General features: G+C 52.7%; 3 protein-coding genes across 3 annotated transcripts; 2 read left to right on the top strand and 1 right to left on the bottom strand.

Annotated features, from left to right (window-relative positions):
• Nucleotides 1-193: 193 nt before the first annotated feature.
• Nucleotides 194-2,876, top strand: BBA_06683 (phosphoribosylaminoimidazole-succinocarboxamide synthase; the record flags this gene model as incomplete). The annotated part of the gene is made up of 2 exons (XM_008601780.1): nt 194-236; nt 367-2,876. The coding sequence occupies 2 exons, from the start codon at nt 194-196 to the stop codon at nt 2,874-2,876; spliced, it is 2,553 nt and encodes an 850-aa protein (XP_008600002.1).
• A 2,157-nt stretch (nt 2,877-5,033) lies between these two features.
• On the bottom strand, nt 5,034-6,227 carry BBA_06682 (uncharacterized protein; the record flags this gene model as incomplete). Its single annotated transcript, XM_008601779.1, has 1 exon — nt 5,034-6,227. The coding sequence occupies one exon, from the start codon at nt 6,225-6,227 to the stop codon at nt 5,034-5,036; it is 1,194 nt and encodes a 397-aa protein (XP_008600001.1).
• A 9,351-nt stretch (nt 6,228-15,578) lies between these two features.
• BBA_06681 (uncharacterized protein) lies at nt 15,579-17,099 on the top strand (the record flags this gene model as incomplete). Its single annotated transcript, XM_008601778.1, has 1 exon — nt 15,579-17,099. One exon carries the CDS (start codon nt 15,579-15,581, stop codon nt 17,097-17,099), a length of 1,521 nt encoding a protein of 506 aa, XP_008600000.1.
• Between the last annotated feature and the right edge of the window lie 886 nt (nt 17,100-17,985).

The following is a 17,985-nucleotide window of genomic DNA, read 5'->3' as shown; positions in this document are numbered from 1 at the left end:
CCTTGAAACAAGGAACAAGACCCTGGCTTCAGCAGCCCAACCTCGCGGGAAAAAAATTCTTGATAGACCAGTCAGGCCGCGCTGCATGCATACCAATAATCATGCGTGCTCTTCCTGCATCTCATTATTTGCCAGTAATTGGTTCGTCTGTCCAAGTGGAGGCGCGCCTGCAGTGGAATGCTATTCTCTCGCCATGAATATCTTCATCAACTCTGCTGACAATGTCGCAGCTCCTCGTACGTGGGACTCTTTTACATTCCAGACTTGATTTTTATGCCGTCAACCCATATTCTGGCTTCGTGATAACCAGTTGCCGTGTTGTTTGAGGAGGCAGTTTTTGGTGCTGATTGTCGTTTTGCGTCTTAGGTCCGTGGTCGTCGCAGGTGCCTGACGACAACTTGAGCGACTTTGGAGGCGATTCCGACTCGACTGTGCGTCATCGATTAGAGCAACATCACAACTCTTCCAGTACACCTTCTGCTCACTCGTTGTCGCCGCAGCCCACTTTGACTCGCCGCAACATTCCGCCGCCTTCGCCTCTGACATCTTCCCCCGATCTCTACGGTCCTGACCGGAGCCACATCTTCACGCGCCTTCTCTCACGTCGTGCGACCCAGCCGGAGAGAACATCGCCGGGAGTAAGATTTGACCAGACACAGCTGCCCATGTTTGCCGCCGTGGGAGGGCCAGTGCCTATGTCTGGGCTCAAGGACGAACTGGCCCTCGCTGCTGGTAAAGTGACGCCTGGTGTGGATGACGCGCCGTACATTCAGTACGCCTTGTCGGCTTTGACCCGGGATCGCAGCTATGACGCCAAAACACAGCCTCACTATTCACCACGGACTGCATCAGAGTATTTTACTCATCTTCGACGCACCAACACCGTTGGCGAAGTTTCATCTCGCCGCTTGCCCGCCGTTTCTGTTCCAGAGCCAGCTTACACGCAGCACGATGCTCCTGTGCGACCAACTTCTGCACGCTTGGGGGCTCACTCGCCCTTTCCAGCTCCAATTCATGCTCCAGTACCTGGAGCGCGCGATTCTCCCGCTTTGTCTATCCCTATCGGAGACGCCTGGGACATCAAGGACCCCTCAAGCGCACACTGGGTTGCCGTCACCGAGAATATGCGGCAAAGCCTCGACCCTCATGGACGAACTTACCCACCCCTAACTTACAAGCCGTCGATCCTGCGGCCATTTTCGATGATGATCTTAATGGCCTTGTGCTTGGGCATGACGGCAGTATTGATATTTTGTGTACAATACTCTACTCACCACCATGGGCTGACGCCGTACCCTGGAAGTATATATACGGCGCAGTTTTTTCTCTTTCGAATCCTCCCTCAGCTTCTTGGAGCTGTTATTCTCATTTACGCCCAGAGCATTGTCAATACCTCTATGCGTATTCTCCCGTTCGCGTCGCTCGCCAGCGAGGATCCGCAGCAACGATACTTGGCGCTGTTCACTAATCTGTACCCCAAGTCGTTGCTTTACCCCCAGCTTGTCGGACCTTGGCAAATCATGTTGTTTGACTTGGCAACGTGGCTCGCGCTGTTTAGCGTACCGCTGCTGAGCGCATCTTTTACTTGCATTCACAAGAGTATTGGTTGGGTTTGGGCTCCAGTGCCTGTCGTGGTCTGGATACTCGTCGCGCTCTACGCTCTCATGATTTTGTCCACTGCAATCGTCATGGTATTCTGGTTTGGCAAGTGGACCGGGCTTTCTTGGGACGTTCGATCCGTTGGAGATCTTTTGCCCCTTCTCAACCGCAGCAATGCCATTTCCAGCTTTGACCCACACAATCTGTCTGGCTCACGCCACGACTTCCAGACAGACCTTCGTGATCGATGGTTTGACAGACTAGGATACTGGAGATCGGGTGACATGATCACTGGCGGCGTGTGGTACTCAATCGGCGCTGTAGGCGCCAGAGGAAACGATGCCAAAGTGCTCGCAGGGATACGCCAAGAGAGCGACCCCAAAACATCCATGGACTCTGATTCCACTGCTGCGCCCGGAAACTGGCGTCGTGTACATGAGCGCTACCTCCCCATGTGCATCCAGTCTCTGCCGCTCATAATGTACACTGTTCTGTGTACGCTTCTCGTGGTTGCTCTGCTGCTTGTATCGTTTCTCCCGCAAACGCGAATCGACAATGGCTTCCGTCCCCTCTTGGCTGCGAGACCGGGAAACAATGCCTTTTCCGCGGCCAACTTTTTGTACGCCTTTATCCCGTCGGTGATGGGCATGCTAGTATGGATGCTCTTTCAGTCAATCGACATGGCGTTGAGACGGCTTCAGCCGTGGGCAGACCTGTGCCAGCTGGACGGCGCGACCGCGTCAAGGTCCATCCTGGCCGACTACGCCGCCTGTCTCCCCCTACAAGTAACATGGAAGGCGGCCCGCAACGGCCACTGGCGGGTTGCGCTGCTGTCCCTCATGGCGCAAGCTTTTGTCGCCATCCCCGTGCTGGGCGGCGGGCTCTTCATGGCGCTGTCACGGGAGGATGGACAAGTTAGGATGTATCCCAGCATGCCAGTCTTTGGCGTGCTGGTCGCATTCCTCCTCTTATACGTGGGGTGCTTGTCTCTAGCCGTACCCCGCCGCGCCCAATTTGAGCTGCCCCGCCCGGTGACGTCGATTGCTGCCATCATGAGCTTGTGCTCCGCCCGTGAGCTCACCCAGGACAGTGCCTTTCGCTCCGTGCGGTCGCGCCAGGATCTCGAAGGACGTCTTGGTGTCGGTCGCGATCCGCGCGAGGAGACGGTGTGGTTTTACGGCGTGGTTGCAGGCCGCGACGAGCATCGTGTGAGTGTTCGGCGCATGCAGCGCTACACAGAGAAGCGGAGGGTGCGAACTGTTGAAGCCATGGTGTGATTGGCTGCGAGACTTGAATTTTTTAAACGACTGAAAACGATCATAAATGATTTGCACTATGAAGTGGTGGGCGTGTGGTACGTGCACACAACGAAAAGAACGATTCGTCACGATGATGAGACCTATTCTACGATGAGACCTGCTCTACGATGAGACCTGATATATGATGAGAGCTGCTCTATGATGAGACCTGTTCTACGATGATGACGAAACGCATATATGGCCCGATCAGCTAGCGTGGCCTGTGTCTCGAGAGACACCAACGATATCACGGCAATGATGACGATGATGTTTAGAATGATGACAATATCATGATGAGAATTTGAACATGTCGGATTGAAAAGAGGTGAGCATGATGGAAAGTGAGAGGATAGCGCATGTTTGAATATATCTGGGAACCTTTTGGATTGAACTGGAGTTTTGTTTTCAAGTTTGTTTGTACATTTTTTCGGATTTGTTATTTTCCACGGTGGACATTGTACTAAAATGGTTGGGTTTTGCTGGATAGACGGTTAGTTATGTTCTTGGGCCGACACGGGGCGTTTTGTATTTTGCCACGGTTACCACTTTCTTCGTGGTAGCTGATATCGAATTGAGTTTGCATATCTTGCTTATTCCCCATTCTCAGAAGCCTTTCTGCAATGAACCTTGCATCATCCTTTTGGTTACTGTCCGCTTTTCTCGGTACGGCCCATGCCAGCGGTATGACGACACCGACGTTAACTAGACTTTTGTGCCTCGTGGCGAAGAAGGACGCCACGATTAAAAAACTATTGGAATGTGCAGCAATATGCGAGGGAGGGCATATATTCCCCACCTTACCGAAGCAGACCGAAGAAAAAAAAAAGAAAAAGAAAAAGAAAACTCCTTCTGGTTCTGCCTGAAAGAACGGGAAAAGTACATTACGAACGTTTCCTCGTTGCCGTTGCGAGCCGTTCATGCGCAGCTGAAGAGGTGGCGTTTGCGTACCCAGTAAAACATGTGCCCTCGTGCGACGGCGGGCTCACTTTTTGCCCATAATAACCTATCATTTTCCTTCCCTCTTATTAGGATACTGACAGGCGGTTTGCTCGGTGTATATTTTTGCTGAGAGATTGGCCAACAAAGTTCATGTGTGCGCTGCGTAGTTGGTGGTTGCACCCATCAACAAGCAGATGAAGCATGGTCAAAAAATGCGAGTACAACTTGTGTCATGAACTTAAACGACTTGAAAATAATCGAAATCTGTGTAGTAGACAATTATTGTAGCGTCGCTGTAATGATTCAACATCATGTCTCGACTCAGCCATGGACGGAAAACGACCGAAGAGGGCCCTCTTCTTACAGCAAAAAAAGACTATATTCATTTCTACAAGAATAATCGCTCTGGTATTCTCACTCTGCGCTACCAAAAGTTAAAAAAAAATCGTCTTTTTATTTCCTCCATTCTCATTTTTTTTTTACATCGCGCACACCCCCCGGCGCTCCCCTCCACACCTAGCCGTCGTCGTCGTAGAGACCAACACGTACTGGAATGGAACTCGTCATTCCTGACTCGCAGAGCGCGCATCAACGCCTCGTGGATGACTTGCCATAAACTTCGTTCCTTATGCTATCCAGCTGACTAGCTGGCCCACTGATTGTTTTGTTGTTCGTCTTGGCGCTGTTTTTTTTGGAACCCAAACACGCGACAAGGGTGAGTGAGCTGGCCACAAGGCTGTCAACGGCAGCTGCTCTCAGTTCGTGGACTTTATCGATCAACATTTGCACACAGCAATGTAGAAACAGAGTAAATGCTTTCATAAACGTAAAAATTCGATTCAAATTGTAGTATGAGTGAGCATACGACACATTTGTCAACAGATAAGGAAAAAGCGCAAACTCGCTTATATAGAGAACGTCGTTTCACGATAAATCGTTCAAGTTCGTGTTTTGTCTCATCATCATAATGATATAACGATTGTGCTGCAAAGGGCAGCACAAGTAAAATAAAGCAAATGACGCCATATAATGCCCATGTTCGCGAATCTTGAAAATGAACGTCGTTGATAAAAAGGACCCAGATGCTGCTGGTGGGTTGTCAATGTTGCTGTTGTTCCCTGGGTTGGTTGGTCGGCCGTTGGTAGTACATTATAGGAAATTGCAGTACAGGTTTTCTCTTCTCTGCTTCTGGTCTGCTCATCGACTACGACGGCCAAGTATGCGTCCAAAAACGTCCACTTTGCGCTCGCGCTCCAGAGTAGGCGGGTTTGTCATGGGGGAAACAGCAATGGTATCTGCGCGGTTGCGCCGCTTGTGAAGTGACGCTGCCTCTTGGGCTGCAGCCGACGCTTTATGGCTCTTGTCGCTACCGGAACGCCTGTGGAACCGAAAGAAGGACTTGGCCCCGGAGGCTTCGCAATCCGAATCTTCCTCGAATACGGACTGGGGTTCTTCCCGCTGTTGCTGTTGTCGTTGCTGTTGTTCTTGCTGTAGTTGCTGAAGCTGCTCCTGGCGCTGCTGTTGGCGGGCAGCACTCAGGTAGGTCGTAGACTTGGAGTTACGCGGTCCGTGTTGAAATTCATGAGTGAAGGGGGCTCTTGTCAGGTTTTGCGAAGAGCGTGACGCGACATCCTGGATGCCAACGATGGTGCTATGATTTCGGGAGTGGCCGACCATGGACTTTTGGGGGGGCTGTGCAGTTCCAGAGGATGTTTTGGGACGAGTGTACATGCAGGGCTGCATAACCTTTGCGGTCGAGGGCAGAATTACCGTAGTCTGGCCTGGTTGTCTGAGGCAAGGTGTGAGAAGAGCCTCAGGGCGTCGAGGTCGCGGTGGAGGAATGCAAGGTGCCGTCATGGTGCTTGTGCCGGATGACTTTGGGCAAAGAGGTGCAGGTGCAAGAGCCGATGTCAGGGGAACTGGTCTGAGGCTTGGAAACGCAGAGTATTTGGTGGCAGGCTTGTGAGGGGTGTTGGCCGTGGACAGGGGAAGAGGCCACGATGGTGTCCTGGGCTCAACGGATTTTTGGGACGGCTGTCTACTGTGGTGCGAAGAGGTACGAGGCCGGTATTCGTCCTTGGCAGGATGAGCGAGTTCGAGTTTGGCATCTTCCAAGCGCCATTCGCCTCCAGCCTGCCAAAAGCTATCCCATAGTTCGGTGGCGTGTGCAATGTGTTGGTAGTCATCCTCCTGCGATACTTCGGAATCGGTCCTGTCGTCGATGAGGCCAGGCGTAGAGCCCTCGGAGCCTACGGAGCATCTGTCGAAGCGGTTGATGGTAGGGCTTGTCGGGCTCATGGGCGAGGGGTATGAGTAATTGGCCACTGGGTGGAATTTCGATACGAGCTTGATCTCAGCCAACTTGCTCCGGCGGTCCATGGTCCTGGACATGATGGCTGATGCTTGGGACTTGCTCAGCAGAGCAAGATGTCGTCTTGTAAGTGTAATGCTGCAGTCGTGCTGTTATATGTATCCTATTATGAGAGAGCTAGAATGATCTCTCATAGTGTATGGAAGGAGCTGGTGCGAACAGCATGTAAGTGCAGGAGCAGTGTGCCTGTAGGGGAGGACGATGTGGCATTGGCCATGATATAACAAAAAAACAAGTCCACTTTTGGTACACTGTACACCACAAACTACTCAATACCAGATCAATAAAATACAAAAGCCCAAGAGTGACCTTGCATGAGAGACACTACTCGTGGGGCGCATACTGGTAACACGGGAGGGTGTGGAGTGAGGCGTGTCCCGACTCCATCGTGGCATTCTCACCCCCTTGGGAAGAGACATTACATTCCTGCGTCGACCGGGAGAGGGAGCATAGCCAACATAGCCTAGCTAGCTGTGCAGCCTGCGCCCCATTCAGCCAAGCTCATGGGCACTGGTTCCGATTTGCACTGGCTGCTCAAAGCGATGCCGTATTAGTCTGGGCGGGGAGGCTTGGGAGGGTCTTGTAAGTTGTTGGTGTGTGTGTCGCATGTCGCTGGCCACCACACAGGCGCTCAATTAGGAAGTGGTATATGCAAGTCCATCCATGGGTCAAAGTCATAGAGGCTGGTATTCTCCCAGCCTGATGGCTGATTTGCCACCGTTTCTCTGCGTCGTGTGCCATCGTGATATAATGTGTCGGTTGAAGCCATGACGGCATGGACGACATCAAATGCAACGGCAACGGCAACGGCTGTGTAAGCCAGTATATAGGCAACATGAAACAATAAAACTACGCAAGGCACAGTTTTTTTTTTTTTTTCCAAGTGTATGGTGTACGCCTGAAAGCCAATTTTCAGGCCAACGCGTTTGTGTGTCTGGATGGTGGCATGGGAGACAAGATCGCGGGCATGCACAATTGCGGGCCGTCGCGAGGCCCGGCTGGCCCAGAGAGTTTCGTTGCTTCTTGTTTCGTTTTTCCTTTTATTCAGTTGCTCCCTTTTTCCCATTTTCCCTTTTGTCCCCTCTCTTGATTACGCCACTGCCACAAAACATTGGTCGATTTTTCTTTTTTTTTTTTTTTTGACTCGAGTGCCAGTCGAAGGAGTCATGCCCCCCCCTTTAATGGCATTGCGGACTCAAGGGACATTAATGCCAATGCCATTCCCAAAGGAACCCAGAATATAAGTGGAAATTCCGCATCCGGGTGTAGATAGTTACCACTGGAAGACCTGGAAGGACCAGGGGAAAAAGGGCTGTGCCGCACTGGCGGGACAGGATGAAAAAGAGAAGATGCAGGAAAAGACGCAGGAAAGATGCAGGGCGACCCAAAAAGCAAGCATGCAACCGGCCAGCGCCGCGCCACTTTCTACCTGCAGGGCGGGAAAAAAAGGCGGCGCCCCATGCCCGTCAAGGACACAGAGTTTCTACTTGCAGAATAGCTTCCTCTTTTCATCCGACTTGTTATTTATTTATTGATCAATGGCTCTCTCCCTTTCTTGTTCTTTTTTCAGCATCTTCAGGCTGCTGGTCGCACAAAAACGGTGACAGACACCTCTATACCGTTGGACGCAAGGGAGGCAAGGGAGGGTGCCCTCGTCGTTAGACTTGTTGAAGCTGTTCCTTTTTCTCATCCTGCGCTCTATGGAGGATGTGCGCAGATCAAGAAATGTGACATGTTTTGCAGATTCGAAATCCGAGATACAATTGTCATCTTTTCTGTCGTAGCCGTAGAAGAGAGGGCACTTCTTCCGTGCCCTTTAGGCTTGGCACTGGCACTCCCTGGTATCTACAGCCTTTCCGCTATCTGCGGCAACACTCAGAGCGTATAACAGACGATGGAGCTGGGCATTGGACATTGGAAAATGACACATCATGAATGCTCGGCGCGAACTCAATACTGACAGGCGCCATGTCGAACAGGGCCTCTCTCGGGAATCTGGCAATGATGCTGGTACGGTGGTGTGTCGCCGAGCAAGTTGTGTCCCCTGGATTGTCGTCCTCCCTGGTGTGACGTATTCCTTGGCTCTTTGGCGAATATGGCAGCTGTATCACGCAAACGCTGCTTGCGTCTCGCTGCCTGGTTGTCCATGTGCCTCTGGCTCGAGTAAGCTTGAAGCGGACTAGAGCTGCACCCAAGCGCCTGCTTGTCTGGACTTGTAGTGCATAAGCACATCGCAGTAGCTTCTTCTTCTTCTCGCTTCCCATTTCACACTTCGCCGCTTGGTCTGAATGCCCAGAGTTTGCGTTCCGCGCCTGCTTGCAATGTCCATCACTTACACGCGGGCCGGAGGTCCGTGGTGTCAATGAGCTAGAGGATCTCTCAATAGCGCTGCATCTTCATATATGTTTATGCCAATCGGAATAGTTCGCGCTCGTTCAGCGAAATTAGGAGGGCACCGAGCCTTTTTCTTGTCGAGACGGTATTTGATAACAGTAATGCTGCATCTGAGCAAATATGCTACTCCATGTACCCAGTCGCCGACTCTTTCCTCAAATTGTCTGCAAGTATGACTTGTCGAGTGCAGATCCGATTCGTATACGAATCACCATGTTCTGACAATCTGGCTAAACAGCCACCTCTTCCAAATATGCAGATGAAGCGAACAGGCTCTCGAGCTTCGGACCGTTCCATGGTAATCCTAGACATTCTGCGGTATTGGTGCGTCATCAACTGAGCCCAACTCCAGTGTCTCTGACCCAACGCCGCTCACCCCAGGTCTTAAATTTGTAGCTGCACCAGCAACGCTAGCTCCGTGGGCCGCACCGCGAAAGTCGAGGTGTCTTACCAAGACTATCGACCAAAATAAGAATCTCAACATCTCACATTTCCTGGAGAGAGCCGCCTTGGTGGCGGCACATCTTGTCTCCTCCCGCAGCGTATAGGAAGCGATTGTTTCGGAAGCCACCTAACGCAGGTTGCGTCTAGACGCAGTTTGGCAGCCTCTGCGCCTCCACCAATGGCGACGTCGGGAACCGTGACACATGTTGCGCAGGTTCTTACTCACCGAATCGACTTTTGCTTATAGATTGGGCAGAGTGTGAAAGACATTGGCTTGATACCCGGGCCGAGACTCCTTGCCGAAACGTGATGGGCTGTTGCAATGGTGATTGTGATGGGACTTGGGCAGCCGTGCTGCAGCTGTACAGAGCATAATCCCCGTCCCCATCCCATATCACAGCACTACCTCCATAATAAACGGAAAAGGAAGCAAAAATCGGCGACACTCCGAGCGGTGCGCATTGCCGATCTACAAAGCTCGTTTCTTTTTTTCCATCCCGCAAGGACGAGCGTTGAATCGCATACGCAGCGCAAGCGGCGATGCACCAGCGCCCGACTGAGAGACTAAGAGCAGACCTTGCAGTGGTAACAAAGCGCTTGCAGCTCCGGGACGCGGCCGTGCACTGCATATGCAGCTTTGTGTATCGGGGTGATGCTGAGTCCTTTTGCCCCTTGCATATTGCCGATTCCAGCTCAATCCTGTCTTGGGACGAGGTGGAGGACGATAGACACTGTGCGCTGACGGACGACTGTACGGAAGTGACTCGCGTTTGCAGAGCGCTTCCATGGCGCCAGATGACGTGCGGTTCTCCATCCTAGAGGGCCGTCATATCGTTCTGCGGAACTGAATCAAGGGGATTTGCCACAATGCGCCTTGTCGACTTTAATCCGTACCGTGTGGTCGGTCCTATCTGCTTTTGCCAGTTGTGGCGCACTCATCAGCGGTGAGTGGAAGCTGTCGTGCGAGTGGTACGGTACGAAAAGCAATTCACCATCCTAAAGCCAAGGTATGACCCCAAAAGTTCGCCACAATGATGATTCCACATCGTGTATCCATAGATCCGATCAGATGCAATAGCTCGGAGAGGATCTCCTAGACACCGTAAGGGATCTCCTGGAAAAGCAAAAAAACCCGAGATTTGAATCTTCCAAATTCAACTGCCGGGTAGTACAGCAAGAAGTGGTGGCTGCCTCGCCAATCAGGCGCCATTTGTTCACTCGAGCCCCACCAAAAATTGGCGACTCCAATATCAAAAATTCAAACCCTCGTTTTTCTCTTCTTTTCCCCTCTCTTCAACCAAGTTCTCAGCTTCCTCTAGACAATGTTGCGCTTCCATGTTTCCAAACAGAGATCTTCCACGCTTCACCGCAGAGAAAATCTCAACATCATCCCTGGCATGCGAGAAATTCGGAGTACTCTCAAACTTTCACCGCAGTCGCCTGCTTCTTGTGGGTGGACGGGTCGACCCGCGAGGGCTCGGCGTCACTCGACGCTCGTGACCGGCATCAGAAATAGCAGAGCCCATGGCTGTCTCATGAATACTCCCTTCCACGTCTCCTCCGGGAAACGGGGCTGGGCTGGAAGATGAGGCTAGACCTGGTGTCTCTTTGGGAAGCCGTCACAGAGATTGTACACTGTACTTGAGTGCGATGCGCAACTTGGTCTTGCCCGCGTACCCCTTGTCGCCCTCGGGCTTCGAGGAACGTGGGGCCAAAATTCGATTCCGATTATCCTGTCTAGAGGACCGGAACTTGGTTCACTCTTTTTCCTCATGGTACGTTGGTAGCTATTGTGCTCGTTAGCAAGACGCTAGTTCAAAGGATACTGCTAACAATCGTCTCGGCATTCCTCAACATGCTCCATCTAGTGTTGCTGCCCGCAAATATGCCAATCAAGAGTGTCTTGGACTGGTGTCTTCTTCATCATCTTTTGAACTGTTCGGTACTGCGGTGAGGAAGCAATCGCGACCTATTTACTGGCTCGCCATTCCGGCAACTTTAGAGAAATCAATGGCCATGGCCGAGCTGCTTACCTGCCGACCTACACCCGTAGATGTTCGACAAGTAATCGGCCGCTTGTCAGCCTCAACCAGACAGCTAGAGGTGAATCATGACAGTTGGCGCGACATATGTCTATCTGCCAAAACGAGACACACTGCAACTGGCGATCAGTTAGGGAGTCGAGGAAGCACATGTCGAAACCATACGGGCGTAGCTTCAACGCATCCCCCATCCAAGCCATCCATCTCACCTCGGTCGTAGCTCGCGTATGGGCGAAATAGCGCGCGTGTTGCAATTCTGCGCTGCTTCCTCTGGCATGCGGCAGTAACGTAATTGGTCTGCAAGGAAGGGTACGTATCGATGATTCCAGATTTTTTGTCGACCGAAGGACGATGTTCACAATTGCCATCATGTCTTACCCGCGCTCAACGATTGATTAGCGTGAAGGACTGGACAAATTCACGCCTCGTGACAACATTCCCATGGCTAAAATCGAATCATGATTGGATGATACAAGGCCCCTACTGATATCGATGTTGCGATATACCGCGCCTGGTATCGCCTTTTTGCGTCGATCACGGCAAACAATGAATGCGCTCCCATACACCTCGAATCGACAAGCCACCACCACCACCACCGGCGTCACGCCAAAAACATTCACGATTCACCCGCCACATCGTGTGCTTTACAATCTCGTGCTCCTGCCCTTCATGAGAGGCATGCACTTTTCGCGCTCTGCTGTTGAAACCCAACGCGAAGCGTCATATGGTGGGGGCCAGCCGGAGGGCGGCGCTCGTAGCTGCATGTCTCACTCGCAATGCCTGCAACTTGCTGCAAGGCACAAGCAGACTGTCACTCTCCAGCGCCTCCAAAGACCGCTGAGCTGTCAGGGCGCATGCTCATGACGCGACTTGGACGCGGCTTTGGGACCGGAACGCGGCCATTCATCCGTCGACATCGATCACTGCGTTCCAACCCCAGCCCCGATCAATCCAGGTCTTGGATAAACCGTTTTAGCTGCCCCCCCCGTAGTTGCGCCTAATCGCAGTCTCTCTAACTAGGGTTCCGTCTCACTTGGTGTTGTTTCTGTCGTGGAGGCAGGCGGTCCTTACCCTGATCGGCCTCTTGAGTACTCTATAAGAGGGACGGAACAACAGTCACATTTGAGCGTAAAAAAGTATGGCACGCGATTTTCTGATAACCGCAAGGAAGAAGAGCGAGGGTGAACTGCAGGCAAAGCCTCTTTCTATCCTCTATTTATTTGATTTGGGGTGTTGTGACCGGCGTTCCCGTCTGGCACGTATTGATGTCCCTAGACCCTGAAGCGGGATGCTGTCCTTCTGCTGTAAGTTTGTCCAATTGCTGGGTTCTGCTCGGGTAATCAGGGACCAAGGAGAGAAAACAGTCCTCTGAATCCCTTCCTATCTAAACACTATTATCTGTAGGATCTCAAGACTGAAAGACTGCAGGCTAATGATGCCTTGCGGCTGAAACACCAGATTTTATTGACCAAAACGTGCTGGGGATCGGCCGTTACGTGCGGATACACGACCAAAAGGCTACATATGGGTCACTACCGTTGGTCATGTTGCTAACTTCGATTGCCATGGCCACGCTCATGGGCCAATGAAGTGATCTCCAACTTTAACAAAAAAAATAAAAATAAAAAAAGCACCTTTGTGCTTGATCGAGACGACGCAGAGATTGCATTGGGAATAGCCGAGAACTCAAAAGGACAAGGTGTTGACACTCCGTTGGGGAAACTTGAAATCGAATGGCATTGGGCAGCCTATTTTCGACTCTGCTGCCCAAGCTACACTAGCTTTGGGTCGCCCTTTAGTTGGGTGTAATCGCCTCATGATCTACTGCGAGGTTATTGTGTTGCCTTGTGTTACCTTGTGTGGCCTATCCAGGCATAACCATGTTCACGGACATATTTTAAAGCCGATTCGGTCACAGAGCAGCATGCAGCGGCGTGACTGCGCAGGATGAAAGGTCAGGGTTCTCTGGCCTACTTTTTCGTGTCGCCAATTAGTTAGGCAAAAGGCTTTAGCCTTGTCAGCCAGTTGCGGGAGATATACCTGGCCTTCAGTAGTGGGTTCATAGCCAGATCCTCTGGTACATTGCTGCCGCAAGGTAATGCAAAGTGAGAAAGCCCATCAGAGAAACGACTCGATAAAGTTAACCCATGCGTCTATGTAGATCTTGATTATCTCTCTTCTCGATCTCGAGCCCGGACTGGAAGTGTGAGCCTGTGACCTGTGGCGCCTGCACCAATACCTAGTCAGGGGTCCACTGCATTGTTGGGACCGAGCGAGAAGTCAACTGGCAGGGCTGTTGCATTCCAGAGGGCTGGTCCCTTTGTCCTGCGATTCTGCGGAGCGTGTAAGGTGCCCAATGCGCAATGTCGAAGCCTGCGATTGTCATGTTGGAGTAGACAACTGAGTGATGTTGATGGCACCGCACGGTACACATGTGGAGGGGGTGCGCACGTCCTCTCAGGCGATTGCATCGATAACTAGTGAGACGACGGCTATTACGGAGTTATAGCAGTAGACATTAAAGTGCGGGCGTAGTGTGCGTACGCATGTCTGACAGGGAGTGTTTGACAGAGGAAGAGCAGCAGATGGTGCCAGTTATCGGCTGGTGTTCACGGCTGTATATTTGAACGGAAATCCTGCACTTGAGCTTCCGACATGCTCCTTTGATGGTGCGGCCAGTGTGTATAAGTTTTCGAGGGTGGTTGTGAAAGTAGAGTCAAGGTGCCGAGACAAACGAAGAGTAAATGTATCTACCTACCTAGTCAGGTTCCTTATTCCCAAGTACCCCACGTGCCGGGAATGGTGCTCTGGCGGCCTCACTCAAGCCACCACGCGACAAAGAATCTAAAGCAAGACGTGGATGATTTCCTCTTGAAAATTTCCGTTCGATTTCTCTCTCGACTGCCTATCCTTTTGTAAATAGCCGTTACTATCCGCAACAGCGAGCCGTGGCGTAAGCCTACCAACGGCGCGCCCATGCTGACAGCTGGCAAAGCCACCCCATGTAATTAAAGGCCGCCCGCGCCACGACACCGGCCAGCCAGCCAGCGCACCACCCCAAACTCCAGCCACCCGATTTTTTGCTCACCAGTTGGGCCAACGCCATCGGCCTGGCCTCATCCACTCCCGTTCTTCGATTTCCTAGCCACCATCTTTTTCCCTTCGCTATTACGCCTGGGCCGCGATAACGGGCCGCTGCTGCCTTGCCCTCCTGGGTCTTTCTTCTCTCCTCGCTCAACTCCCCCGGCCACCGCTTCACTCCTACCTACCTACGGATACTGCGCAAGGCTCCATGACGATTCTATTGTCCTTCCTTGGTTGCCGCTCAAACCACCTTTCGAAACTCGAGGCACGGTCTCACCTCCCTTCTACTCTTTTTCCTTTTGTACTCCCGCAATCCGCAGTTGCCTCTGCGACACAGAGCAGACTAGACGGGTGGCGTTTCCATTTGGTGTGACCTCGCCAATTAAGCGTCTCGCTCCCCTTTTGCCTGTCCTACCGTCAACTCGCTTGCTGCCCGCATTCCAGCCTCTCATCTTGGAGACGATCTCCGCATTGCTTCGAGACCTCATTGTACCTCGTCGCGGGCGCTTTAGTCTACCTCGATACGCTCTTGCGCACCATTGTTAGAGACTTGTCATTGTCGCAAGCTCCCTTCTTCGCGACGCCAGTAGCAGCGCCTCCGCCTTGCGTGTCCGCTACACCTTCTCCCATCACCGGCTCGCCTGAGCCGGTGGTGCTCTGTCCACAATTCCCACTCCGCGAGGCGCCGGACACTTGCGCAGCCCTCGCCCGAGTGGTTCTGGCTCCGACGACTTTCGATCGTCTTCCGGGCCCCAGCCTCGCCTCCAGCAACGCCAGCAGACTCAGTCGAACCCGTCCGACAAAGTCTCATCGCTCTCTTCGCTCTCACCAAGTCGAACTCCAGCATCACCGCTCCAGCCTCCGTCATCGCCCCGACCCGAGCACCAAACGCCAATTGCTGCCGCATCTATTGGTCGCACCCACAGCGCCATCTCTGCGCTGAGCGAACCCCAGTCGCCATCGGTCGTCTCGGCCCTCGAGACCTCCCACAGCTCAGCACGCCGTCGCTCTGCCGCTCGCCGATACCGTCAGCTCTCACAGCAAAATCTGACAGAAGTAGACGACGTTTCGACGACGCAAACTGACCCAGGCGGCTTCCCACCTGCATATTCCTCCAACGATCGTGCTTCCTCCAACGCGCACCCTGTCGTACGAGTTTCTAAGCGCACACACAGCGCAATCCTCTACGCACTCGAGGAAGCCCTGCGCTACCCCAATCCCTTTACGCCTGACTTGATCGAGGAATCTGCGAACATGGCTGATCTAATGCCCGCAGCGGGCGGCGCAATACCCTCCAGCCACAGGGGGCCTCCTCCGTCAAATACCAGCGCAGCTCCTGTGCGGCCCAGCGCAGCTCCTGTCCCAACCAGCTCACCATCTGGTATCCGCGGGCCACGCATGATAATGATGGAGCGAGCGGCAAGGGAGGCGCGGCGTGAAGCTGCAGAGAAGCAGCGAGCTGAACAAGCCCTTGCGGAGGAAGAATCACGCCAATTGGAAGAGATGCGCAGACGTAATTCAGAGCGACAGTCAGCTGGCGTTGCTGACAGGCAAAGCGCTAACATTGCACAACAACAAGCAGCTGAGGCTGCTGCTCAACGCCAGACCCGACCATCGCAAGAGCGAGCCCAGGCTCATCAAAGGATACCTAGCCGCACGCAACCCGCGCAAGCCCCTCCACCAACGGCAACGACACCTCAGCAGCCACCATCACAAGCCTACCTTGCCCAAGGATCCGCCGCGCAACAACGACGAGTGTCCGAGCCTCGGCCGACAGAATCTGCGCCCGCGGTGACTGAGCCTGCTAAGCCACGCAATTCCTTTCCCCACGCGTTTGAGCGATGGGAAACGCTGTCGGCGCATTGGGAGGGCCTCACTAGCTACTGGATTCGCAAACTCGAACAGAACAAGGACGACGTGAACAGAGACCCTCTTAGCCAACAACTGGCTCGCCAAGTCACCGACTTGTCTGCGGCTGGTGCCAACCTTTTTCACGCCGTCGTCGAACTGCAACGTCTTCGAGCAAGCTCTGAGCGCAAGTTTCAGCGATGGTTCTTCGAAACCCGGTCCGAGCTCGAGCGCGCCCAAGAAGTGAATGCACTCCTCGAAAAAGCCCTTGAAAAGGAACGGCGAGAACGATCAGATGCCATCCGCGATGCAGTCGATAATGAACGTGGCGTCTCCAAAACGCAGAAACAGCTTCAAGAAATGCGCAAAGAGCTTGCCATCTCAAAAGAAGAAGCTCGTCGCGCCTGGGAAGAGCTCGGTCGACGTGAGCAAGAAGAACGTGATCGCACACTTTCTCTGCAATCTGGTCATCCTACCATTGTCGGCGGCGTCCAGGTTGTTCCCATGACGCAGAGCCACGCTGCTAGACAATCAAGTTCCAGAGACCCGGGACCCTACCAATCTACCGACACGAGCCGCACGCCGACTGAACACCGCCCGTCGGCCGCTCCCGCTCACGCTGGTGGTTACTACGCCCAGCCCGAAGGTTCCGGCAGTAGCCACCGTGGTGCAGCCGCTCCAGTAACACAAGAGGAGCCCGACTATCGCGAGAATGAGTATGTATTGGATGCGCAAGGGCAACCAATTCTTGACGTGCACGGAAAGAAGATACCTTACTTGGCGCCACCATCCACTTATTCGGGCTCTGAGCACGATGCAGAAGAGTACGAGACCCCCGCAACTACCAACCCACCCAGCGGCAGCCACGAGCCGCCGGCCTCTGGCGCGCAGGCCGGGGGCGGCACCCACAACGATCAGTGGACAGGCGCTTACTCCAACCCACAGGACTACTCGGGCGAGGGCTACGGCGCGCCAGGCTGGGAGACGGTACAGCGACACCACCACCCCACACGACTGAGCGATGTGATCGAAGAAGATGAGCGAAGCCGCGCGAGCACGAGCCAGAGAAGCCGAGTCTAGGATTCGGATTGATTGTTTTTGCAAAATTAGGACGCGATATAAAAAAGAGAACATTGGAGAGGGCGAAGGATTCTGGACGAGGCCTTTTTTGTTTTATAATCTTTGCGATGCCGGCTCATGCATCAAAACACGCGGCTAAACGGCACCGACTACACATACGCAACTCGCTACACAAACTCCGGACCTGACAATGGCGTTGGGTCTTGCATGAAAATGGTCATTGCTATTTCATTGATTTTCTACACTTCTTCGCCCTGTCTCTTTTGTTGCAACTTGAAGCTCTCTGGCCGCACTGTTTTGGTTTGCGTTGTCACAGGCCGCCACGACTATAACGACATACTTGACATATATGCAATTGTGTTTTTCTCTCTCTTGATGCTTGTTCTCACCTGTCTCTATATTATTCTCGAGTTACTTACTGAAACATTCTGCTTTTATCTGGCGATGAGTTGGGGTAAAGATATATACGCATGCTACTTGAAAGACAATATAACGAGCTGTTTATATCTACCTTTATAGACATGGATCTACTGTGACTCTGGATATCAATTAAGTATGCAACGGAATTCTGTGATAGGTTGATGCTACTTGATATTATACCGGCTTCTTACTAACACGCTCAAGTCAACCTTTGTCGCTACTTTGCTCGAATGCGGAGCAGGGTATATCGTCAAGCTAAATATGTCCCCGCCTGCCGAGGCTAAAATCGAAGCTGTCGGTTCGGTCCACCAGCTCCACTACAGCTTAAGCTTGAACGATCACTCCACTACTGAACTGGCGTCATTTCTTCCGTTCCCAGTCATCAGCGTTCATCTAGCAAGGGCTGCCGAATCCTTATACAAGAGAAGCCTCATCTTACACGGCTTGTAACTTTTGCACATCATTT

This window comes from Beauveria bassiana (assembly GCF_000280675.1).
Source record: "Beauveria bassiana ARSEF 2860 unplaced genomic scaffold BBA_S00020, whole genome shotgun sequence".
Lineage (NCBI taxonomy): Eukaryota > Fungi > Ascomycota > Sordariomycetes > Hypocreales > Cordycipitaceae > Beauveria > Beauveria bassiana.
Note: the sequence above shows the minus strand (reverse complement) of the source record. Positions and strands in the feature narration are given on the sequence as shown.